This window comes from Bufo bufo, chromosome 6 (genome assembly GCF_905171765.1).
Source record: "Bufo bufo chromosome 6, aBufBuf1.1, whole genome shotgun sequence".
NCBI lineage: Eukaryota > Metazoa > Chordata > Amphibia > Anura > Bufonidae > Bufo > Bufo bufo.
In genome coordinates, this window is record NC_053394.1 from 70,621,826 (window position 1) to 70,649,720 (window position 27,895).

Below are 27,895 nucleotides of genomic sequence, written 5' to 3' on the forward strand. Positions count from 1 at the left end.
GAGAGAAGGGGGTGGTTTCCTATCCTGGGATATTCTGGGTTGCTTTCAGCAGCGAGACCCCACTATCCACAATCTGCAGATCTACATTGGAGTTATCCCTTTAAGGCTATATGCACACGACCGTGTGCCCCCTTATGGCCATATCACTTGAATGGGTCCACAATCATGGACACGTGGAACGGAGGCACGGATCGGAACCCTACGGAAGCACTACGGAGTGCTTCCATGGTGTTTCTGGCGCATGCACTACTTTTTTGCAGTGCGGGCCCCATTCAAGTGAATGGGTCCGCAATCCACATGCGGCTGCCCCGCGGTCTGTGCCCGTGCATTGCGGACCGCAATTTGCGTTCCGCAGTACGGGCACCGAGCCCTCACGTTCGTGTGCATGTAGCCTAAAGCAGTTGTCCCATTACAGGAACGTGACCGCTGGGGTTCCCACTGATCACAGGAATGGGGACCCGTGCTCCCCTATTAAAATGGAGAGGCGGTCACATATGTGTACTGCCGCTCCATTCAGCTCTATGGGGCTGTCAGAGACAGCGGTGTACAAGTGCTCGGCCATCTCCGGCAGTCCCATAGAGTGGAATGGAGTGGCGGACGCTCATTCAAACGTGGAGCACGGGCCCATGTTCTTGTGATCAGCGAGGGCCCCAGCAGTTGGACCTGTGACGGTCAGACTTCAGGTTGTTGTAATGGGAAAACCCCTTTAAGGACATGCATGGGATATTCAATCAGTCTTGTTTAAATAAGGTTTAATCATTGCACAGGTGAAACTCGAAAAATTTGAATATCGTGCAAAGTTCATTTATTTCAGTAATGCAACTTAAAAGGTGAAAGTAACATATGAGACTCATTACAGGCAAAGCGAGATATTTAACGCCTTTATTTGGTATAATTTGGATGATTATGGCTTACAGCTTATAAAACCCCAAAGTCACAATCTCAGGTCCCCTTTGCTCAGGGGATATGGATTAATTAGCTGACTAGAGGGTGACACTTTGAGCCTAGAATATTCAACCTTTTCACAATATTCTAATTTTAAGTTCCATTAATGCAATTCCTTTTAAGTTGCATTACTGAAATAAATGAAGTTTTGCACAATATTCTAATTTTTAGAGTTTCACCTGTATAAGGAAAAGTTACAAAACGTATAATTTATATATTTATCTGTTAATAACCCGTCCTTGGTTCAGCGGCTTAAAATGTAGGCGCATTTCGGCGTCTTAGGCTACTTTCACACCTGCGTTTAGGTCGGATCCGTCTGGTATGTGACCAGACGGATCCGCACCTATAATGCAAACGTTTAGATCCGTTCAGAACGGATCCGTTTGCATTACCATGAACAAAAAAAAAAAAAAAAATATATATATATTTTTTTTTTTTTTTTGTTCATGATAATGCAAACGGATCCGTTTTGACTTTACATTGAAAGTCAATGGGGACGGATCCGTTTGAAAATTGAGCCATACTGTGTCAACTTCAAACGGATCCGTCCCCATTGACTTAGGCTAGTTTCACACTTGCGGCAGGACGGATCCGACATGCTGTTTAGCATGTTGGATCCGTCCTGTGGCTGTTCGCCGTGCCCCCGCTCCGTCCCCATTGACTATAATGGGGATGGGGGCGGAGCTCCGGCGCAGCACGGCGGTGCACGGAGAAAGCCGCCGGACTAAAAAACCTGACATGCAGTAATTTTAGTCCGGCGGCCTTAAGCCGTGCACCGCCGTGCTTCGCCGGAGCTCCGCCGGAGCTCCGCCCCCATCCCCATTATAGTCAATGGGGACGGAGCGGCGGCCCGGGGGCACGGCGAAACAGCCGCAGGATGGATCCGACATGGTGAACAGCCTGTCGGATCCGTCCTGCCGCAAGTGTGAAAATACCCTTACATTGTAAGTCTGGACGGATCCGTTTGCCTCCGCACGGCCAGGCGGACACCTGAACGCTGCAAGCTGCGTTCAGGTGTCCGCCTGCTGAGCGGAGCGGAGGACAAACGGAGCCAGACTGATGCATTCTGAGCGGATCCGCATCCATTCAGAATGCATTAGGGCTGGACGGATCCGTTCGGGGCCGCTTGTGAGCCCCTTCAAACGGAACTCACAAGCGGAGCCCCGAACGCTAGTGTGTAAGTAGCCTTATCTTGTGGATCCTATGCTAATAGCTGTCACTTGACACTGATATGTATCAGACTTATACAGTTATTAAAGGGATTGTACTATGGAAAATATTCAAAATTTTTCAAACCAGCACCTGCATCTAAATACTTTTGTAATTGCATGCAGTTATTCACTGAAATCTATCTGTACAGCGCCACCTGCTGTTTGCTCTTTTTCTAATTCCTCTGTCCTCACCGAGACGGAAGCACATGCTCAGTTCCATCCTTCAACTGCCACCTGCTGCAGTGGAAAGGACACGCCCCCTAAGCTGACAGCTTGAAATAATTCTAACAGAATTGGTGCAATGGGGAGATCTCTAGATTCATGTGAGGTACAGGGCTGCTTCTAAGTTTGTCCTGAAGAGGCTGGCATGTGCTATATTTCAGAATATCATTTTCTACATTAATCATGGGGTAACCCCTTTAACTATATTTACATAAGATTGGAATACCCCTTTTAACCGTTTAGTGGGGCATTTAAATAGGTCTTTGCCTGACAGCCCTTGCTTTCGGTGTTCGCTGTCCTGGCAGCTGAACCCAGTCCAATATTTGTTGTTCAGAAGCAATATTACAAGAACACCTTGTACATGCCAAAAGGCTCCTTAATGCCCACTAATGACTTAGAAAAGCACTCATTAATGTAAAACCATAACTGCTACTTTTTCCTGAGAATGTAATAACAGTAATAATACCTTTTTATTAACAGTCATTTAAAAAAAAGTTACTTAATGTATGATTAACATTTTTATTAATTTTGACCATAATGCCGAAATGCATTTTTATGTAGAAAGCAATATTTTCATTTGAAGTGTTTTTTTTAATCAGGAATAATGAGTGCACTAAAAAATTTGTAATTATCTGTTATTATCATTGAGTATTAGTAAAATAGGTATCACAAGCGGTAACTCTAAACTGAAAAAGCGTACATTCTTCCTTAGGGGTCCATTTACTGTATTTGAAATCTGTGTTCATGCTTACTTTTTTATAATTTTTTTTGTTGCAAATATTGTAATGGATCTCAGAAGGAGAAAGGTGCGCTTCTATCTCCTGGAAGGGGTATTGGATCTCGCATGCACCTGGGTGAACAAGTTTAAAAGGGGTTGTGTTATCTCAGACATTGGTGGTATATCACTAGGATATGCCACCAATGTCACCTCTGGGACCCACTCCTACCTCCAGAAGGGGACCTCCAAAGTGAAGGAGAGTGCACCGCTCCTGCAAGCACGCACTCCATTCATTTGGGAATTCCAAAAATAGGTGAACCATCATGCTAACCTATTTGGTGAGCATGGGGAGCGCACAGCGCATGCAAGGCCACTTCTCCATTCACCACTACTACGGGACTGCCGACTAGCATTCAGCTATTTTCAGAACTCCCATAGCGATGAATTGAGTGTGGCCGCACTTGAGCGATGTCCTCTCCTTCACATTGGGTTAGTCCACCCTGAGAGATACATTGGTGGCATATCACTAGGATGAGATGAGACAACCACATAAAGTTCAAGTAACCCTTCAGAGCCCAAATTACATAATAACTAGGCTTACCCCTGCTAATACTAGACGGCAGAATATGTCCCTACGGACATGCAGATTCTACAGATATACAACCATAAATTTTGGTCAGCGATGATTGTTCTACCCTAACCTAATCTACACGAACGCCTATAGCAGTGCCCAACCTATGTCAACATTTAGACGGGGCACCTTTCAGTTTTGGTAAAACATATGCCCCATATCTCATGCGCAGTAGACTAAATTTATTGAAATGCGTGTGTCCATCGATTCGTTACTGTTTTAGGACTGATACAGCTAGAGACAGTTGTGTCAGGGCACAAAATACCTGAACTATCAGCTCACTAACCTGATTTTTGTTTTCTTCCTAGAATACAAAGTCTGTGAAAATCCTGATGGACAGGTAAGATTAAAATTTCAGGCAGCGCCGTTTTATGCCACATATGTTGTTTACGGGTAGACTCCTAGGTAAAGTGGTTTGTTTAGTCTGGGAGATTAAGTACAGAGAAGGGAGGGTTAGAGGACTGGAGATTGACTTTCATTGGGAATGTCTGGGTTTATGTAATCGTGGATAAAGACTTGTGCTAGGTACAGTTGCAATCAGAATGATTGGTTGATGGACTGTATACCTGTATAATTTCTTTGTACAATTGGAAAGATTATTACAGCGCCCATAATAGGAGAATATCTGGCCTACCAATGGCCTTCTGCAACATGGGGCATGTCAGTCCTCTCGGGTAGATGAGCACTTTAAGAACACCAAGAATCCAGAGCAATTTCGCTCTTTGCTTTTTTTTTTTTTTTACAGCCATTTCACAAGGATAATAGCCATATCTTTGTGATTTTCACACTGGCCACATCCACAACCAAAGACTCGTGACCTTATGGACAAACCACCAACCAAAGTTTCTATCAACCAGCCAATCACACAGGTCATGAAAACCTTTAAGGTTTCATTCACACCATCAAGTGAATTGTCATAATTGGATGCAGTCAGAGGAAAAGAAGGAAAATTCCTCAAAGGGAAGATCTCCCTGCTTTCTTCTAAGGTGTTGTCACACAGGCCATTCATACGAAGGTGTGAATGAAGCCTTAAGCATGAAGAAAAACAGGTTCTTTGCAACAAAAGATCCATTCTGTTTTAAAAAAAAGACCTACAGGAAACATGTACTCATTAATAAGCTTACCTTTTATTGTGGTCCGGTGACAAAGGAAACATTTTCTAATATACATTAGTTGAGGAGTTTGCTTTGTTATTATAAGTCAGCTGCAGATCTTGAATTACCTAAGAGTCTGCCTTGACCTCCATCATATTAGTCTTGTCTTGGTTTTGGGAGTTAGGGACAGTAATGCAAAGAAAATCAATGATGTTGCCCGTAGCGTCCAGTCATCATTATTATTATGGCTCTTTAAAAATGATCTCCACAGGGCGACACTTTGTACCAGCATGAAGTAATCTGTTCTATCTACTGAGGCAAGACGGCAGATGAGATGTGTCCATTTATTTAATTTAGACAGCAGTAAATGTAGAAAGGGGGCTTTAAATATATTGTGAAATATCTATATAACGGAAACACTGTTTTCTGTGTAACAGGACTCAGACCTGCACTGGAGGAAACCTTCCACCACCGAAAATAGGACATCTGAACTCCAAACTCTTCCTGACAGAGATTACGAAGAAGGAGAAACAGCTGAGGAAAATGCTGGAAGGTAACGTCCATAAATGGGTTGTCTAAGTTCATTAAAACGTTCCGTAAAGGGGTTTTCTAGTTTGTATGAACATCCTTTAAAATAATCATTTATGAAGGTAGCTGTAACTTTGTAATGTATTTATTTTACCTTTATTGCTCCTATCTCCCGTTCTGGGCTGTGGTCACATGACCATGGAGTTCTTTCTTATTTCCTGTGAGCGTGTCAGTGATAGGGGAGTGTCTATGTAAATAGGTGGGTGGGAGGAGCTATAAACTAGCTGGGCGCGGTAAGGGTCAGTGATAGTGGAGTGTCTATGGAACTAGCTGGTGGGAGGAGCTATAAACTACTTAAAGGGAACCTGTCACCAGTTTTATGGTGTCCTAACTAAGGGCAACATAAATAAGTGACTGATTCTCTTAGCAAAATGCTAGGTCACTTTCTTTAATTGACCCAGTCAATCTGCCAACATCTTATATTGAAAAGCTCCAGCTGATAATGATGAGTCATGAATATTTATTAGCTCCTGACTCTCCCCGCCTACCTGCTGCTGATTGACAGTTTTTTTTCCATATGAATCAGCAGCAGGTGGGCAGGGGAGTGGCTATAGCTGTTAATTAAATAAACGCTGGCCTCAATGACATCACTCTGGACTCAAATCAGCTCATTAGCATGTGGCATGCGGCATCTTTGTGTGTATATTATGAGGTAACCATCTGTCACACCAGTAAGTGAATACATCTAAGGCACTTTTTAGTAGTTTAATGATTGTATATAATTAGTTAGATTATAATCAAATATCCACATGACAGGTTCCCTTTAAGGTGTTAGGGGCAGTGCTGGAGCTGTGGTAGAGAAAGGAGAAGTGCATCATGGGTTTGGTTGGATACAGGAACAGGAAGTGCTACATACAGGAGGGAAACAAACCAGAGCGATTGGTTTACATGGTGAAAATGGGTTAGGAGAATCCAAGTTGAAAAAAAAGCATCGGCAAGAGGTACATGAGTTAATCAACTACATGAGTATATCTGTTAAAAACCATAACAGAAAACACCTTTAAGGCCACTGAGCAAAATATAAAAAAAGGCGCTATATTAAACTGTAGCTCAGGTCCTTCAGCCCTGTTAAATAGTATTATGGTATTACTGTGCTTTATTATAGCATATTCTGCACTTGTATTATTGTACATGTTTTTGCATCATGCTTAATTTTTTTGTTATTCCAACCTAATTTATTTCTTCTCTCTGTTGCTGTAGGCCCGTTCAGCACCCCTGTGCCATTCCTGCAGAGCATTCCTATGTATTCCTGCAATGTAAGCAGTTCAGCGGGAGAGAAGCGCAAACATTCAGCTGCATTTCCTGAAAGCAGTTTCCTTGATTCAACCCCTGGAACTGTTAGCGGCCAGTACATAAGCCAGGGTTCTTCCACTGGTGAGGGTCAGTCGGCACAACCCATGGTGCCTTGCAGCTCTACCCAGCATATTGTAGGACTTCCTAGCGGCCCACAGCCTGTCCACTCCAATTCTGTCTTCAATCCTTCCCATTACCCAAACAGTTCGTCATCTCAGCAATCTGTCCTCTCCCAGTATGGGGGGCGCAAGATCCTGGTGTGCTCTGTGGACAACTGTTATTGCTCTTCAGTGTCTAACCACAGTGGCCACCAACCATATCCAAGATCTGGCCACTTTCCATGGACAGTCTCTTCCCAAGAATACTCTCATCCTCTTCCACCCACCCCTTCCGTAACACAGTCTCTTCCAGGACTCGCTGTCAGAGAATGGATTGATGCTACCCAGCAACATGGCCGTCAAGATTTCTATAGGGTCTATGGGCAGCCCGCCACAAAGCACTACGTCACCAGTTAACTTTTACAGCAAGCTAGCCTTGTTAAATATGCATACAGTAAAAGAAACCCCCAACACTCGGAACAGAACAACCTTAACCTTGTTTAGTGGTGGACAACCTTTTCACTTCTGAATACGGTTAACACAGGATTGTTTTTATACTTTTGCTTTAATTCTGATAATTCTGGACAATGGCGTATGCCTTTTCCCCCTATCTAGAATAACAACCAATTAGTTATTTCCGTTTTTTTAGTTATATTTTTGTTTTTCAGTGCTTTGAAGCTTTCGCTGGCGTTTCCTCTTTGATACAAACAATTGTTAAGGTTTTCTTTTGTGTGCGTTTTTTTCCCCTTTGTTTCGTATCAGTTTAGATGACTATGTTGCTTTAGAAATAACCATTTCTCGTGGTAGGAGTTTTAAGTTAAAAGGCCACTTATCATAGAGACACTGTTTTTTTTTATTGTATGTTTTAGAAACGTGTAAATACACAATTATCTGAAAAGTGCAAAGTACACAAAAAAAAAAAAGGGAACGATAAAGTTATGTTTGCAGGGAGGGAATCGGGCAACTCCCACAAATGTCTTATATCATGCAGTAAAGAGACGGACGTTGCCCTAGAGCGGAGCTCCGAGTGAAGCATTCTAATCTAGAACACCAATGCATTAACAGAACATGACATTTCTCTCTTCTGCACTTTTACTTGAAGTCTAAACCTATCAGATAAGGCTATTTCTATATTTTTATTATGTTGGAGATCAAAAAAAATAAAATTGCAGGGACGGGGGAAATGTTAAATTTTGTATATAAAGTAAGAAGAAATACAGGGTAATTTTTTTCCCAAAACTTTGATCCTATGTAATACCGCTAAATCATAAAAGTTTGAAAGAATAATCTTTGCTCCATATACAGTTTCCATGGACCAAGGCTATTGTTGTAGATGATATATACATGGATATGTAAGGCCCAACATGGTAAATGGTCTTTTAGCTTAAAATTTTTTTTTTTTGTTAACATTCCAAATACACATTAAAAAGTGCAATTCAACATTTTTCACTTAAAAAAAACAAAATAGAACATTTTGCTTTACAGACAAAATCGTTTCTGGAGTGCCACAAACGTAATTCTAAAAAAAGAACAACAAAAAAAATACAAAATGTATGTATGTACAGTATACGGTCCAAGCACTTTTTTTCCTCTCTTTTTTTTTTTCTGCAGCATTAATTAATGAATCATTTAATGCCATATTGTAATATTACAGCAATAAGACTTTGTACTGTATGTTGCTAAGGGACTATAATGGCAGAAGGTTTGTTTGTGAAGGCACTTGAACAATGGGCACCAATGTGGACAACAGAGCAATGGATATAACAAGTACTGCATGACAACCAACTGATGTGCGGTATGCTCCTGTGTTTTCTTGCCTTTATCTATGTCAGTGTTGGATCTGGTGGTAGGCTAATACCACGCTCCTCTTAAAGCAGCAGTCCCGCTTACTTGGTCAAAACAAAAATGGAATAAAAAAATCTTTTTATAAACTATATGTTGTATTTTTGTCATCCTATTGTTGCATGCATAGAAAGCAATGAAAAATCACCCAGCCTCCAAAATGGCTTAGATTTTTGAGCAGAATTACAAAAACACAACGTCATAGATGTCCATAGGTGATGTCTTTTTTTTTTTTTTAAATGGGCTGATATGCAATACCTCACACAATTGATGAAGTGTTTGGCAGAGGTTTTTGTAACCCTGTACAACCTCTTTGAAAAAGTCCTAACCTCTTTTCACTGTTCGGTTCTTTCTAGACTGTTGATCCATTCAAGATTATACACATTTTGCACTGAGATTATTTATCAGATTTTTCGCTTTGTAAAACGCACCTGATGATAAGTTGCACCCCAGGGTTTAGAGGCGAAAAATAACATCCTCAGATCAGACCCCCATAAAAGCCAGCCAGTCTACCTCCAAACTTGCGATCTGATGCCATTCCTGCCTCCATCTACCTTGCTGAAATACTGGTGAATGGTTGTAAGCATGCTCCAAGGAACCCGTACAAGAAGTAACTGTGCACACCCACTGTATTTTCAGTACATGTATGTTCTTGAGTGGTTTATGACAACATCTACCTGGGATCTGAGTGGAGTAGTGGCTATAGGAAGGGCTCGCCAGACGACAATGGATCACCAGATCACAGTGGATCAATTAAGTTTGGTCCTTAAAATGTAGATATTTAGGGATTGTCCCAACTCAATGAATAAAGCCAACTCATTTGGGTAAGTAATTAGTGGAATCTGCATAGTAGTTCATATACAGTGTCTTTCGAATAAAGAGGTGGCCATGTAGTACATGGTCATGTTGGGTCACAGCCTAAGCCACTCTATGCAGCCCATTAGGCTTTGATTATCATATGCAGTAGCATGCAAGCCTGTAGAAAATATGCCCGCCAGTATGACACATGCATTAAGGAACTATTGTGTAAACAGCGGGTGTAAAATTTTTAAACGCCTTTTATGTCTGATCTGTGATTAAGAACAGACGTTAGGTTCATTGTAGAAAGCTGGTGACTCGCTTTGTATTTGATTAGGGTTGGAGCACCTTTTTGTTCTCATTCTCCCCTTCCGCCATGTGCAGGCTGCTTTGTAGTGGGTTCATCCACCCCAGTTGTTTCTCATTAAAACCAAGTTGTTTTTGGAATCCAGATTAGAAACTGAATCTCCTAAACAAGAAAAACCCAAACCTGCAGCCCACGTCTCCGATAATTCTGCGTAGAGTAGAGTCGAGTCGTGTGTGTCCATGTACTTGCTTTTAATTTTCATATGCGGTGGGTGTTCTATACGTCAGTGCTATTTAGGGAGCAGGGCTCTGTGCTGATTTCATACTTGATACCTTGACAAAGCCCTCGTGTTTTGTGAAGCAGCAGTAGGCGGGAATCTGTCATCACCTATAAATTTCATATGGCGCTTTAGTGCCAACTTGTATTAAACAATGTTTACTTCACTGGTCTGTGCCCTGGGCATATTTTTTTTTACGCATTACTGTGCGCATGGGTTGCTGACACATTCAGGTAGGCTGGGTGTGCGTGTTTTGCAAATCTAATGGATATTCCATGTTCTAGCCTCACTACTAACTACCTGTGTAAGTATAATTAGCAACTGGTTTCCGTTGAGTAAGGCCTCTTTCACACCTCAGTGACACGTGGACATGTGCTGTCCGTGGTCTCTATGGACTGCTCACGCATCCATTGACTTTGACGTATGTATTCATACATCATTGGTTTTCAACAGGCCATGGAAGCATGCCCTATTTTTGTCTGTGTTTATGGATCCCTCACGCACGTTATAATCTATGCGTCCGTGAAAACCACGAACAAAACACAGAAGCCATCAATGATAGGCCCATGGTCTTCACGGATCATCGCTAAGAGATGCTCTGCAAGCCAATTATCAGCCTAGCCATTTCCGTGCAAAACGGTTGACACACGGAGGACAAAAAAACGGACCAAACATGGATTGTTCACAGTCACGGATTTCATCACATTCACGGACTTGTGAAAGCGGCTTTAAAGGTAATATAGGTCCTATATAATTATGTATTGATATTTATCTAGCAGCAGCATATTCAGTAGCATGGTACATGTATGGTAACCACTCACATTAGTCCATGTCTCCACTAGATACACACAGACACAAAGGCTATTTCAACTGAGTAATTTACAAAGAACAGCGTTTTACGGTCTTTGTTTATCCCTGGGCTGGCGGAGAAAGTGCCTAATCTATGATGAGGCTCCGCTTTTATGCCTGTTTGCGCACATAAAACATAGTAAATGTTTGGGGCCCAATGTCCCAGCTCCTGCCACTCCCAAGTGGCGAGCATGGCGCAAAAAATGCCCTTGTGACAAAATATTGTGACATGGGTGTAAAAAAAAAATTCATTTAGGGTCTTGCTCCTTTTTACACCAAAAACTGCCATAGTGCCCGTCGTAAATGACCCCCATGATCTTTGTTTCTGTGTGAAAGGGAACTGGAGAAGTGGGCAGAGCATATAAGCATGGGTTCCCCTGGTTTGATTTTTTTTTCTTCTGAAACATACCAGTTTTCTTATGTAACAGAACATTAAGGCCACCTGCACACGTTGCGGAATACGTGCTGTTTTTCCGTGCAGAAAAACGCCTGTGTAGTACAGTACTAGCAAAGTGTAAACATAGACTGTGTCGGCAGATAAGAACCATTTGGCCCATCTAGTCTGCCCAATATATCTGAATACTATGGATAGCCCCTGGCCCTATCTTATATGAAGGATGGCCTTATGCCTATCCCATGCATGCTTAAACTCCTTCACTGTATTTGCAGCTACCACTTCTGCAGGGAGGCTATTCCATGCATCCACTACTCTCTCAGAAAAGTAATACTTCCTGATATTACTTTTAAACCTTTGCCCCTTTAATTTAAAACTATGTCCTCTTTCAAATTTTTTCTAGTCGGAAATGGACCTGCTGTGTGGATTTCCATATCCTCAGCATGTCAATTATGTTTTGCGGATTTCAACCTTATACAATGATGGGTGAGATCTGCCGGCAAAACTGCATCTAATCCGCGCCATAAACCGCTGTTAGAAATTGCGGATATGCTATAGAAATGCACGGAAATTCATGCACTGGATCCTTTGTGCATTCACCTGCACTTGTGTGCAGACGGTCTAATACTGTGTAGTGGCAGCCACGACCCTTGTGTTGCTAAAATTGCCGAGCCAATGGAGGAAGGAATTTCAGTACCTAAGGGCTCATGCGCACGAATGTATTTTATTTCCGTGTCCATTCCGTTTTGTTTGTTTACCATATGTGGAACCATTAATTTCAATGGGTCCGCAAAAAAAAATGGAAATTACTCTGTGTGCATTCCGTATGTCCGTTCCGCAAGTAAATAGAACATGTCCTATTATTGTCCGCATTACGGACAAGGATAGGAGTGTTCTATTAGGGGCCAGCTGTTCCTATCCACAAAATACGGAATGCGCACGGACGTCATCCGTATTTTTTGCGGATTGTGTGCATGAGCCCTAATAGCGAAGAGAAGGTGACCAACCTTGACTTTGCCCTCTCTATGATATAGAACGCTCTTGGACTAAATTGTAAGCTGGAAATGGAGCGTTAGACCTCGTTTGCACAGGGCAGTTTGTGATGTGCTGGATGCATATTACTCACCATATGGCCACATAATTCCATTCCTTTTAGATATTCCAATGCAGCGTAACTCCAATAATACCAAAGGGTTAACTCTTTATAGTGAATTAAAATGTGAAATATTAGCCTCTGGTAATGTGAGCGTGATTACATAAAATGAGCATGCCAGTGTTTGCAATAAAAATTCCAGTAATTATGAATGTCTAGACGGGTTACTTAGCTGTTTGTGGCAGTGAGACTTGCTCACTTCCTGAAATCATAAACCCCTTATCCTAAAGGTGTAATCATACTTGCAAGTCAATGATATTCAGAAAGTGCATTTACATAGCAGGCATCCAGAAAACATGGATGGGCAAATGAATGCGCCTATGGTCTTCCGGGTAATGTTCAGAGTCACGTTACATTAACCCTTGTGCTCAAAACTAATAGAAATGGATCCAGAACGAACGCCCATCTTCTAAGCATTTGTCGCGCAGTTGAAGGTTCCCTGTAAACCGCCATTTCAGAATGGCAAGAGGATGACAATAATATTAAGAGATTACTTACTGGAAGTCCACTGCCCCCTTAAACACTAATATAACTCAGGGTGGCGACCCGGCAGGTAAGTGAACTCAGTGCCCGATAATTGATACAGGGATGTCGGTACCACCATTTACAGTAGGAATAATAATTGCTGGTAAGAATGTATGTCTGTCAACGCTCAGAGAGATCTCTTACTATCATTGGGCAGAGCGCTTTGATCTGCCCCAACGCAGAGTGAACCCTGTCCTTGTCATTGAACTCCCTCTATTCTTAAACGGCATATGTCACCACAGGACACTATGTGAATCGTCGGCAGCTGTCCCTCTGCACGTGTAAGACCAAGTCCCATCGTCAAGACTTTTTTATAATATGTAAATTACCCCCCAGGTGCAACAAGGGCGGTGCCGTTGCGACCAAAGGCTCCCATCTCCCATGCCGCGCCTCCACGTCTCTGATGTATCGGCCAGGCAGTCCCTGAAGTCTCATGGAATTGCATTCTGTAAATGCACAGTAAAGGGAAGGAAGATAGATTGCCCATCTTCCTGGCGGTCTCCATCCCTTCACTGCGCATATTTGCTGAAGTGAGACAACCCCTTTAAACAGACTTGACATCTAGTGGGTTACTCACCAACCCAGGCCCAGCACGGCTACCGCTCCTGGATTGCAGGGTGGTCGTAACCCCTGGAAACGAGCAGTGTATAATGCAATGAAAAATGAATCAAGCCATCAAAGGAGGCAATATGGCCAATCACAATACATTAGTAAGTGCCTTCTATTAACTTTCTCTATATGATAAATGCCATTTGCTGAAGTAAGACAACCCCTTTGACTTCTTCACCACACTAGACCACCAGGGATTCTGATATTGACACCTTAATTCCCAAGACCAGCAGGGATACTGCTGACATTATGCAATGATGACATTCCCTGCCTAGGGCCACAAGGAGTGCTTACATTTATCCCTCCACTGTCCTAAACCACCAGTGACATTGGTATTGACCCTATTCAGTACCCTAGATTCCAGGGATACTACTGTATACTAAAATTCAAACTCCTAGTAACAAGCCAAAGGTGGCAAGTCGACCCAATTCATACATTCCAGTAGAGGGAACTTTGAAAAAAATTTATGTACGTAAAAGTCTGTAAAAAGCTTTGTACTTTTGGTTCTACACTGATTAAAATGGATGCCTTATAGTGGTCCCTCAAGTTACAGCAGTCTCCACATATGCAATGCCACAAACAGTCTGGATCAGTGCCTCCTGTGACAGGAAGTTCCAGCCATTTCCAGCCAGTCATTTCACTTGTAAAAGACCTGTACTATTCATCTACATGTGCTGATTGGTTGCCTAATAGTGCCTCTGTACAGTATGGTACTGTACGGTAAGGCTGGTTCCATTTAGTTTTTCTGCCCCAATGTATATACTATATCCTGACCTTGACCCTAATGAAGATCCTGTCCTCAACATAGAAACTTTTCTGACTTTCATACATACAGTATTAATTAGCTTTATCTGAATTCGCCATTTGCCTAAACTTATTAAATTTTAATATTTTTAATATTTGAGGGCTTCAGAATCTGTTACTAGTTTTCAGACAGTTGTGACCTCAGTTTTCAATAGTCACATGTCCGCCGCCCTGATGGCGATCACTGCCAGATCCCTATTGACTATATGAATGCATGCAGTGTTTTTTGTCCGCCCGCAGCCGGCATTTATGCCTGATCAAGCTGCCGGATCATCTCCATAAAACATTATTAAGGTGTTGCCTGGCAGGATTAACATTTTTATATATGGGCAGAATGGGTAAAAAAATAAAAAATTAAGTGTTACTCACCGATCCCTCTCTGTTGGCGTTCTGATGCTTAATGGATCCCCACTGTTCTCATCTTTCCGATCCCAGCTTGGCGCAGTAGCAGAGGAGCCATGAGGTGAGTAATACTTCTAATTTCTTTTCTTTTTTTTTGTAACCCATTCTGCCCCATATAGAAAAAAAAAAATGTTTGATTGTAGAGGTAGAACGAATAGGCGGCAATCACCCAAAAAAAAAAAAGTATTCCGGCTGGACATCCCAAATGAGTGAAAAGAAAACCAGGTAAAGCTTTCACATTTTGTTGTAAAATCTAATTTCACTTTTAGTTCCTCTATAGGACAACATACATTTTACTTTTCATTCAAATAGAGAGAACATTAAAGTCAGTCGTCAAGGCAACTGGGTATTTCTATCCATTTCTCTTACATTCTCTTAAAGAATATGCATCCATGATTAACATTTCAAATTCTATTTATTTTCTCTGCATTGCCACTTTTTTTATACGGTGAGGAACAGAAATATTTGAACATCCTGCGGTTTTGCAAGTTCTCCCACTTAGAAATCATGGAGGGGTCTGAAATTCACATTGTAGGTGCAGAGACAGAATAAATATAAAAAAAATCAGGAAATCACATTGTTAATACACCTGAGAAAATCAGTGTTAATATTTAGTACAGAAGCCTTTGTTTGCAATTACAGAGGTCAAACGTTTCCTATAGTTCTTGACCAGGTTTGCATACACTGCAACAGGGATTTTGGCCCACTCCTCCACACAGATCTCCTCTAGATCTGTCAGGTTTCGGGGCTGTCACTGAGCAATACGGAGTTTCAGCTCCCTCCAAATATGTTCTATTAGATTTAGGTCTGGAGACTGGCTAGGCCACTCCAGAACCTTGATATGCTTCTTACGGAGCCACTCCTTGGTTATCCTGGCTGTGTGCTTCGGGTCGTTGTCATGTTGGAAGACCCAGCCACGACCCATCTTGATTAGGTTATTGGTTATTTTCTCAGGGCCTCTATAATCCCCTTAACTTCACCATGTTCCCACCTCACCAGAAGGAAAACACACGCAGAGCCACCAGTCCGATTAAATCGGCCACAGCAGCCTTTTTTATTAATAATAATAATAATAATAATAATAATAAATACCTCCCACCGCCAACAACGCTCAGCTTGAACCCTACTACCCTAAAGCTTGCGCGTTCCTCCACAACCTTAACACCCTCTCAATACCTCCCTGCAGACCCAGTAACCACAGGACGATACCCACTGCGTTGAGGTGCACTCCATCAGCTCTCAAAAATCCACCACTACCTGACTCCAACTTGGAATGCCTGACCGCCACAGCCCCGTTCCTGGCCATGAACCTCCCAATTGCCCTGTTTACCTTTATCCTCGCCTTATTAATACGTTCCACCGATCGCGCCTCTTACGAGGCACTATATCCGACCACACTGTTACCAGAGCCGGGAAAAGGGACCACAAACGCAATAAATCCCTGATCAGCTCCCTACACAGCCGCACTCCCAAGTCATTTCCCCCGACATGTAACACTAAGTTGTCAGGGGGCTGATCCAAATGTGCAAAACAATGCACTTCCTGCAAGACACTACCCCATAACATACCTCTAGACCCGAGCAACCTTAATACCGCAACATCCCTCTCAAAGCCCAATTGGCGCCCGTTTGGCCGCACATCCACCCTCAGAGCCCCCCAAAAAATGAACGAGTGCCCTAGAATCCAAACCAGCGCTGCGGGACCCCCTGAAACACAAAGACAAAAGTAGAACCAGATTAAACAACACCACTTTACAATTACCATTCCCCTAACCTAACATATGACTTAAAACAGGCCGATTCCCATATACCAATCCATTTAATCACTTTATCATACCTAGCCTAGCTGCTTCCATTGCTGCACCGATCCTGAAGGAATGACCCGTGAAATCCATGGAATCCATTTCCAAAGCTCGCAAGCACTTCTTAAAAACCGCCACGAACTGGAAGCGCGACAAGAACGACCCATCTTCATGCCTAAGCAGGGGGCCACCCACGAAACTTGTGCCCCTTCTGTATTCCTGCAAACACCTAAACGGACATAACAAGCACCCAGGAACCGCAAATAAACTAACACTGCAACCTCTACCCTCCATATCTGTTTTAGATACTCAAATCCGTACCATGACCCTGTCATGATAAAGGTCTACATCCTCTCCATACAAACCACCCACACACCGAACATTTTTGCACACTAACTCACCCAATCGAAACGCCCCGAAGAACGCCAGTGAAAACGCTAACTGAAACAACTGCTCTTCGCTTACAGACCTGCACACAGAACCCACCTGAAAACCAATCCGTAACAACAGTGCACATGACACACGCCTCCTTCTATCCTCCGCCCACTTCCCCCTTCTCCAACCCCTCAATACTTGCCGAACCAGGAAAAACCGTCAAACCCCGTAATTTAAAACCAAAAGCCAAACCCGCCATACTACTATTCAGCTGCGCTACCGACCAACCTTGTTCTCTGGCATTCCCCAAGAATAGTAACAACGGGACTTCCCCTTCATCCACCCTAACTCCCAATTCCTCACACCACTGTTCCCAATTGCGCCACGCCTTAACATAAGCTGCCCATGTACCCGCACTTAACGATTCCCGCAAAAGACCCTCTACCGTACCTCCAAGAGCTCCCACAGGGACTCCGGACACACCAAACCCTCTGTATCCTCTTCTGGGGCCAGTTGCCGAATCTCTCCCACTGCGAATGAGAAAATGCATCCGCAATGCTATTAGAAACCCCAGGCACATGAACCGCCACAATCCAAGCATTGAGCGATATACAAAGTAAAACCAAATGTTGTAATAACCGAACCACTGGAGGTGATGAAGCGGTCAAACCATTGATCGCTTGCACCCACCCCCCCTGTAAGTTACCCAACAGTGGATCCGAAAAAGGCCCATCCATCCACCCCAATGAAACTTCCTTGGCCAATTTATCAAACACCCCCTCCGGGTGCTCTAACACCGAGTGCAGATTTTTTCTAACAGCAACGGGGTCGACGGGATACTAAACCCCCACATGAAACCCCTCTTTAAGAAGTCCGCCGCTTGCTGATCAGGGTATCTACTTAGATACCGCTACATCCCTTCCACCCGAACTGGAGGCAGTCCCTTTTGCAGCGGCCTCACCCCCTTTTTGTCTGCCACCTTTGAAGCAGCGGCTGGCCCCATGACTTCCTCCGCATGACGAACACTCATGCTTGAATTTGCATTTAGCCCCGAACTTGCAGCTCCCTTCATTAAACAGGAAGCACAAGCCCTTGGCAGATGCTGTTGCAAAACTGGACACACCCGACCCTCCCAGTTCCCCCCAAAAGGACTGCCCAGGTCTCACCAGCGCCGTTACCCTCATCCACAACCAAATGTCCTTGTGGTCCCACCGAATGCTAGGGCGTACCGCCTTCCTTTGTGTAAATTGCTTGTCATTCCTGAGCCAATCCGAACGCCCATAGACCCTGTAAGCCTTCCCTATCGCATCCAAATAGCAGAAAAGTGCGGAACAATATTCCGGCGACTTTTCCCCAATCACACTTGTTAAAATGGCGAATGCCTGCAACCAATTTGCGAAAGTGCGTGGGATCAAACAATACCGGCGCTTTTCCTCATCCTCCTTTTTACCCTCATCCTTCTTACTCCTATCTAAATTAAAACGCTCTAAGAGGAGAAGAGAAAAAATATCTACATATTCCCCTTTCCAAATCCGCTCCCGCACTTCCTGCTTCAAATGCGCCCCTAATGGGCCTTCAAAGCAGACGTACACTTCCCTTCTCGCCGCATCGTCCACCCTAGGCCTGTCGTCCTCGCCGCCTGCCTGAGTCTGTACTGATACCGAACCCCCAGCGCTAGGTGCCGAACACCCTGCCGCCTCACTGCTCCAACACCCAATGCCTGTAGCGGAGTTGCACCTGACACCCCTAACCCAGAACCCCAACCCGCCAACCCACACAATAATTGCCCCTAACCCCCAATTAATTATTTTTGCTGCCCCCCAAACCCGCCACCCCTGGGCAGTTAACTAGCGAAATGAGTGACCCCAATGCTGTCTCACCTGGCTACCTGGGCCATGTGAACCCCGCAGACGATGGTCCTGATTCCTGCCGCTCATTACTGGACCCCATAGATGCATTACTTCTGGACGACGTCACACTGTTGGCTAACTGCATCCCAGCCTCCGCCATGCTGGCGACCCACCCTCTGTAACTGCTACTTTAACCCTTTGCTGGCTGGCCCTTCGCCCCAAAACCCATCATGTCGGCCTCCCCTTACTAAAGTCCTAGTCCGGCCTCACTTCAATGCTCTGACTGAGCGAAGGAGGTTGTTGCTCAAATTCTCACAATAAATAAAACATTCATCCTCTCCTTAATACAGTGCAGTCGTCCTGTCCCCTTTGCAGAAGAGCACCCTCAAAACATGATGTTACCACACCCATGCTTCACAGTAGGGATGGTGTTCTTGGGATGCAACTCATCCTTTTTTTTCCTCCAAACACGACGAGTGAAGTTTAGACCAAAAAGTTTTACTTTGGTCTCATCTGACCATATGACTTTCTCCCATGCCTCCTCTGGATCATCCAGATTTTCATTGGCAAACTTCAGACGGGCCTGGACATGTGATGACTTGATCAGGGGAACTTCCGTGCAATGCATGATTTGAAACCATGACAGCGTAGTGTTCTACCGACAGTGACCTTTGAAACTGTGGTCCCTTCTCTCTTCATGTCATTGACCAGCTCCTCCCTTGTAGTTCTGGGCTGATTCCTCACCTTTCTTATTATCAGTGATAGCCCACGAGGTGAGATCTTGCATGGAGCCCCAGTCCAAGGCAGACTGACAGTCATCTTTAGCCTCTTCCATTTTCTAACAATTGTTCCAATAGTTGATCTATTTTCACCAAGCTGCTTGGCAATTGCCCCGTAGCCCTTTCCAGCCAATTTTGTCTCTAGTGTCTCTTTTAACAGCTCTTTGGTCTTGCCCATGGTAATAGTTGGCGCCTGACTGGCTGTGGGATGGACAGGGGTCTTTAAAGAGCTCAGACAGGTGCTATTAAGTTAGATTAATGAGTTGAGTAGAGGTGGACCTTTTAAAGGCACAGTAACAGGTCTTTGAGAGGCAGAATTCTTGCTGTTTCTATGGTGTTCAAATACTTATGTTAAGCAAGACAAATAAATACTTTAAAAATAATTTTAAAAAAATCTGAATTTTTTTTTTTAAATTTTGTCTCTCAGAGTGGGAATGCACCTACAATGTGAATTTCAGATCCCTCCATGATTTCTAAGTGGGAGAACTTGCACAATCGCAGGGTGTTCGAATACTTCTGTTCCTCACTGTATATACCGTAATGGAATACATTAGAGCTTTGGAGCTCGGAAGAACATACTGTGATACAGTGCTGATCAAAAGTTTAAGACCACTTGAAAAATGGCAAAAAATCATATTTTACATTGGATCTTAACAAGGTTCCAAGTAGAGCTTTAACATGCAACAAGAAGAAATGAGAGTGAGACAAAACATTTTTTGAGCATTCAATTAATTGAAAATAACTATTAAACTGAAACAGGCTGTTTTTCAGCTGATCAAAAGTTTAGGACCACATGCCTTTAAAAGGCCAAATCTGTGCAAAGATGTGTATTCATTGTCATTTTCTGTCAGGTAGTCACACGTTGTGATGGCAAAGGCAAAAAAACTCTCCCTTTTTGAACGTGGTCGGGTTGTTCAACTGCATAAGCAGGGTCTCTCACAGCGCGCCATCGCTGCTGAGGTGGGAAGCAGTAAGACAATCATTTGGAATTTCTTAAATGATCCTGAGGGTTATGGAACAAAAAAGTCAAGTGGAAGACCCAAAAAAATTCATCAGCACTGAGCCGGAGGATCCAATTGGCTGTCCGTCAAGACACTGGACGATCCTCGACCCAAGTTAAGGCCTATACTGGTGCTGACTGCAGCCCCATAACCATCAGTCGGCATCTGAGACTGAAGGGCTTCAAAAACGAAAAACGTCTTCAAAGACCTCGTCTCCTTGAACGCCACAGAACTGCTCGTTTGGACTTTGCAAGAGAGCACCAAACATGGGACATTCAAAGGTGGAAGAAAGTTTTATTCTCTGATGAGAAAAAATCTAACCTTGATGGTCCTGAAGGTTTCCAACGTTACTGGCATGACAAGCAGATCCCACCTGAGATGTTTTCTACACGCCACAGTGGAGGGGGCGCCATAATGGTCTGGAGTGCTTTTTCCTTCAGTGGAACAATGGAGCTTCAGGAAGTGCAGGGGCGTCAAACGGCCGCTGGCTATGTCCAGATGTTACAGAGAGCATTCCTTATGACTGAGGGCCCTCTTCTGTGTGGTAATGACTGGGTTTTTCAACAGGACAACGCTACAGTACACAATGCCTGCAGGACAAGGGACTTCTTCCAGGAGAATAACATCACTCTTTTGGCCCATCCTGGGTTCCCCTGATCTAAATCCAATTGAGAACCTTTGGGGATGGATGGGAAGGGAAGTTTACAAAAATGGACAACAGTTCCAGACAGTAGATGGCCTTCGTGCGGCCGTCTTCACCATTATACAATGTACGGCGCTGTGCTTGATAAGCACGGAGAAAGAGGCGGCGCTCCACTGCCTTCTCAAACAGCTGATCGGCAGGGCTCCCGGGTGTCGGATCTCCACCGATCAGATATCAAAATCTCAGAAAAACCCTTTAACAACCAGCTTTCTGAGCATGTGTTCTTAACTACAACTTGCTTGCAGAAATCACACTAGTTATTTCTTGGTGCTTATTTATTGCTAAGTGCCGAGCCAGAGATTAGAGGGATGAGGTGGAGGGTAACCTACAGAGGACTGTAATTGGTCTGGAAGATCGGTGACAACGTCCGATCACACAGGATCATGGAGATCTACAGTACTCACCTGACCAATGCATGGCCTGTTCTCATTCAGTGGGACATGCAACTTCCAACCTTTTATCTTACTGTATAATGCAACAGATTCAGACATTATGCTTTCAGATAAGAAATTACATGGGGTTTTCTAGTTGTCACAGCAATTTTAGGGGTTTTACTGTAGGTCATAAAAGTCTGATAAGTAGGGTCCAACTGCTGGGATCGTCACATTCAGTAAAGCTAAGAGTCCTTTTACATGGCCAAATTCTGGGCCATAAACAGGGGCGGATTAAGTGCATGATAGGCCCGGGGCTGTCTACCCAACTCGGGCCACCCCTCCATTTTATTTTTATTTTTTTATGTATGAAGAGGCTGCGGTGCTTCGTAAGCGCCAAAGTCTCTTCCTAGGCCATATGACATCGTTCACATGGTCTAGGTGCAGCTCCGTCCCATCTGAGTGATTGGGGCTGAGCTGCAATACTAAGCACAGTGCTATCAAATGGACAGCGCTGTGCTTGGTAAGGAGCAAAGAGGCTGCGGCGCTCACTGGGACATCGCGGTCTCCTCAAACAGCTGATTGGTGGGGGTGCCAGGAGTCGGACCTCCACCATCTCATAACTCTATGAGTACAGATTTGATAGATGTTACCTGCAGTCCTATGTAACACCCCACATAACACAGTGAACTATTGTGTTATGTGGGGTGTTACATAGGACTGCATGGAACATCTACTACATTATCTGTACACAGAAGGTTATCACTGTTATCTGGGCTGTTACATAGGACTGCAGGTGACAAATTAAACACTGCCCCATATAGTAATTTCCACCACACTGTCCCCATACAGTAATTTCCCCCACACTGATCCTATGTAGTAATTTCCCCCACACAGCCCCATATAGTAATTTCCCCCACACTGCCCCATATAGTAATTTCCACCCACACTATCCCCATATAGTAATTTCCCCCACACTGCCCCCTCACAGTAATTTCCCCCACACTGCCCCATATAGTAATTTCTCCCACACTGCCCCCACAGTATTGATTTCTCCACACTGCCCCCACAGTATTAATTTATCAACACTGCCCTCACAGTATTAATTCCCCCCATGGTAGTAATTTGCCCCCACATTATTAATTGTCCCCCACACTAGTAGTTTGCCCCCATGTAGTAGTTTGCCCCCCACTGTCCCTTCAGTAATGTCTCCCAAAGTTGGCACACAAAAAAATAAATAAAAAATACTTACCTGTGTCCCAGTCGGCGCTCACTCGTAGATGGTGCAGGCGCCAGGTGCGTTGAGCACACACGTCAGGCGCATAGGCGCAATAACATCATCACGCCCGTCTGCGTCAGGATTTTACTATCGCATTGGCTTCAGGCCTACTAGGCCTGAAGCCTATGGCGGTGATCGGCGGACGGCGGCGGGGCAGGGAACTATGCGCTCCCGTGTCCCGCCGTAGTTTGTGGGCGTTTGGGTCGGCGTTGGGCCCCCCAGCGATGCCGGGCCCGGTGCCACAGACCCAAACACCCCAATTATAATCCGTCACTGTGTGTGACGTGAAAAGAAAAAGATACCTGGTTTTCAAAAAATGTTATAAATAAAAATCTGAAAAGTGCGGCATGCATATGTATTCAACCCCCATGAGTCAATACTTTCACTGCAATTACAGCTGCAAGAATTTGGGGGTATGTCTCTAACAGTTTGCACATTTACAGGCTGAAATTTTTGCCCGTAATTCTTTGCAAAATAGCTCAACCTCAGTCAGACTGTATGAACAGCGCCTGTTAACAGCAATTTACAAGTCTTGCCACAGATTCTCAATGAGATTTAGGTCTGGACTTTGACTGGGCCCAGGGCCGGTGCAAGGATTTTTGCACACACAAGCGAAGCTACATTTTGTCGCCCCCCCCCCCGGTGGGGGTGATGTAAAAAGGAGGGCGTGATGTGACATGGAGGGGGATGAGAAATGTGACATGGAGGGGGATGAGAAATGTGACATAGGGGGGTGATGTGATATGGAGGTGGAGAAATCTGACATTTCTCCGCCTCCATGTCACATCCCCCCCTGCTTTTTACATCACCTCCTTTGTGTCACATTTCTCCCCCCCATGTCAAATTCCAACCCCCTCCATGTCACATCCCCCCCCCCCTCTATTAATGTTGTGTAAAAATAAACATCATGCTCCTCACCTGGCCCTGGTCGTCTGCAGCAGCTCCCCTTCTCCTCTGTGTGGTCCTGGTATCTTCTCTCTGTGCTCCCGACAAGACTTTGAGGACCTTTTCCACTCAGCCAATCAGTGGCTGCAGCTGTGTCATGTGTCAGACCAGTGATTGGCTCAGCAGGAAATCACTGCCCTGACACGTGACACAGCTGCAGCCACTGATTGGTAGAGTTGGAAAGGTCCTCAAACAACTTGTCAGGACTCGGGAGCCCAGAGAGAAGATATGAGGACCACCACACAGAGGAGAACAGCCTCAGGAGGCCGGCGGCATGCAAGTGATTTTTCCGCCCCCCCTTCTCAGCGCCCTAAGGCGGCCGCTTGGTCTGCCTTATTATAGCACCGGGCCTGACTGGGCCATTCTAACACATGCTTTGATTCTAAACCCTTCCATTGTAGCTCTGGATGTATGTTTAGGCTTGTCCTGCTGGAAGGTGAACCTCTGCCCCAGTCTCGAGTCTTTTGCAGCCTCTAAAAGGTTTTCCCCCAGAATTGCCCTGTATTTAGCTCCATCCATTTTCCCATCAACTCTGACCAGCTTCCTTGTGTCCTCAAAGCATGATGCTGCCACCAGCATGTTTCATGGTGGGGATGGTGTGTTCAAGGTGATGTGCAGCGTTAGTTTTCCATCACACAGAGCATTTAGCATTTAGGTCAAAAAGTTTCATTTTGGTCTCATCTGACCAGATCACCTTCTTCCACATGTTTGCTGTGTTCCCTACATGGCTTCTTATGGCTTGCTTTCAAACAACTTCTTGCCACTCTTCCATAAAGGCCATATTTGTGGAGTACACGACTAATAGTTGTCCTGTGGACAGATTCTCCCACCTGAGCTGTGGATCTCTGCAGCTCCTCCCGAGTGACAATGGCCCTCTTGGCTGCTTCTCAAATTAGTGCTCTCATTGCCTAGGCTGTTAGATCACTAAAGTTCACTAACAAACCTCTGAAGCCTTCACTAAACAGCGGTAGTTATACTGGTATTATATTACCAATATGTAAGTGATAAATATCATTTTCTCAAGTGAGATAACCCCTTTAAGGACCATGTAAAAATGTTTAACCACAACCATTAAGAGCAGAATATTGTTGGAATAAAGTTCTTGTTGCTTCACAAATGTGCATTCCTCCACCTACCTTATTCCACGCCATCGAAAGATCCTGTCAAGTGCATCTTGGCACACTTTATAGGTATTGTGCTGCCAAGAAAAGATTTTAATGTTCATATGCAAGATGCGATCAATAATAAATGATGTTTACAGAGGTCAGTAAATGGGAACGAAACCAGTTATCGTCCATGTAAAAGGACTTTTAGTAACACTTGGTGGTGGGGAAGGGGGGAGGGGGGTCGTAAGAAGAAGAACATACATTTAGGCAACTGAACATTTTTTCCCCTATTTTTTCCTTTTCTGGTCTCATCAGCAGACAGTCACCAGTTTCAGCTGTCATAGGAACATAAAATGTTTTCATGACCCAGATTGCATCAGAATATAGTGAAGTGTGGACGTGCAATTTCCTGCTGGCACAAAGCTACTTGCCTGACACCCACTCTTGAGATAGTTGCTAAATGTTTTGTTTTAGGTTTGACTTAGGCAATTTCTGGTCCTTTCAAGCTGGCAAATAACTACTAATCTCAACATGACCTGAAAGCTCCTTACAAATGTATGGTGTAGTGTTTCTATGGATTTTTACTCGGCCCATCCAGTAGTATACAGTATATGTGCTATTTATTATAAAATAGAGAATGCCATAGTGTTTTTCACAGACTAACATACAGATTTAAGCAAACACAAGGGGGTATAGCTTAGCTAAAGAAAGACATGGGAAAGGAGTGTCCCTTAAAGGGGTATTCCAGGATTTTACAAGTGTCATCATTATCTGATCGTCAGGGATCCAACACCCTGCACCCTACTGATCAGTTGTTTTGCAGTAGCTTAAGCAATGGAACTACACAGCTCCATCCACTGGGTAGTGGACTGCGCTGGTTACGATAGTGTTGCTACTAAGCTACAGTGCACTGCTGCCGGAAACCACAGAGTGGACAGAGCCTTCCAACCACTGTCTAGTTTACCGATGTCGGCAGCTGCCTGAAACATCTGATCGGCAGGGATGCCAAATCTGGGATGTCCACTAAACCTGATGAATGAGCTTTTCCATCCCAAAACGTGTAGATCTATTCTGGTAAAATTAAACAATATTAATGAATTTCTGTGTTGAATTTCTTGCATGCAGCGCATTTGCTACCTGATCATATCTGTAATACTCGGACCCGAGGCAGCTATGTGCAGTAGCGGACCCCACACATTTGTTTTTAATGGCCCGGAGAGGTGTTGTGCCCTAAGCGCAATACCAGAAGGTGAGAAGCCTTTGTTATACCTTTCTTTTCTTTCTTTAATGCTCCACATATTGTACATGTCCTCTTTTTCATGTACCACTGCCAATCAGGTAGAGATGGCCTATCCTAAGTGGGTGTGGTGAGGGTGGACTTGTGGACAAGGTCATCACTACTGGCTTATTCATCATTATTTACGCCAGAGCTGGGAGCTGAGCTGCAGTGCCCTGGCACGATCACTACAAAGTAGACAGAGTCTTGTGCTTCTGACTAGTGTTGGGCGCGAATATTCGAATAGCGAATTTTAATCGCAAATATCGGCACTTCGAGAATCCGCAAAGATTTAGAATATAGTGCTATATAGGGATCGACCGATATTGATTTTTTAGGGCCGATACCGATACCGATAATTTGTGAACTTTCAGGCCGATAGCCGATAATTTATACCGATATTCTGGGAATTTTCATTTTTGAGAAAAAAAAAAATTCCTACACAAATCTGCTGAAAATTAATGTTTATTGTTAATGTGTATTTTTTTTGTTTATTGTTAATGTGTATTTTTTTTTTATAAATCTTTTTCATTTATACTTAATATTTTTGTGTTTTTTTTTTACTAACTTTTAACCCCCTTAGGGACTAGAACCTTTGTCCTATTCACCCTGATAGATCTCTATCAGGGTGAATAGGATCTCACACTGTCCCTGCTGCTCTGTGCATAGTGCACACAGCAGCATGGAGCTGAACATGGCAGCCAGGCCTTCAATAGCGTCCTGGCTGCCATGGTAACCGATCGGAGCCCCAGGCTTACACAGCTGGGGCTCCGATCGGAGGAGCAGGGGAGAGGGGATCCTGTGGCCACTGCCACCAATGATTAATACTGGGTGGGGGTGGGGGGGGGGGGGGGCGCACTGCGCCACCAATGTTTTTACTATTGGCCGGGATTGGGATGGGGGTGGGGGGCGCACTGCGCCACCAATGATTAATACTGGGGGGCTTGGGGGGGCGCACTGCGCCACCAATGAAGATAAGTCTATCGATCATTCATATACAGGAGGCGGGAGCTGGCTGCAGAATCACATAGCCGGCTCCCGACCTCTATCAGCGGTAGCTGCGATCCGCGGCACCTGAGGAGTTAACTACCGCGGACCGCAGCTATTGCTCATAGAGGTCGGGAGCCGGCTATGTGATTCTGCAGCCAGCTCCCGCCTCCTGTATATGAATGAATGAAAGGCTTATCTTCATTGGTGGCGCAGCCGCCACAGCCCCTCCCCTCCTCTTATGTTCTATCCCCTCATTGGCGGCAGCGGCAGCAGCAGCACAGGGGGAGGAGACACTGCTTCCTTCTCCCCTGTGCTGCGGAGGGAACACAGAGAACGCTGTCAGCAGCGCGTTCTGTGTTCCCCATATGTTATCGGTATATCGGCAAAATTGATGCCGATACCGATAACGTTCAAAATCCTCAATATCGGCCGATAATATCGGCCAAACCGATAATCGGTCGATCCCTAGTGCTATATATTCGTATTCTCGAATATTCTAGATTTTTTTTTCATCAATAACCTCCTTTCTTGCTTGTCAGCCAATGAGAAGGCTGCAATGTCTTTGTCTGAGCTTAGCAACATCCCTAGCAACCAATAGGAAAGTTGCCTACCCCTTACTATATAAGAACCTCCCCAGCAGCCATTTTCTACAGTTTTAT

The 27,895-nt window shown here is 44.3% G+C and overlaps 1 protein-coding gene across 1 annotated transcript in view; it reads left to right on the forward strand.

Annotated features, from left to right (window-relative positions):
* TRIM8 (tripartite motif containing 8) overlaps window positions 1-8,734 on the forward strand; it is a 78,574-nt gene extending 69,840 nt beyond the window's left edge. Inside the window, exons 5-7 of the mRNA XM_040438837.1 lie at window positions 4,036-4,067; window positions 5,259-5,374; window positions 6,610-8,734. Of these exons, the coding sequence (XP_040294771.1) occupies window positions 4,036-4,067; window positions 5,259-5,374; window positions 6,610-7,217 (756 nt within the window). The 3' untranslated portion in view covers window positions 7,218-8,734. The remainder of the gene's footprint in view (window positions 1-4,035; window positions 4,068-5,258; window positions 5,375-6,609) is intronic.
* Window positions 8,735-27,895: the final 19,161 nt, after the last annotated feature.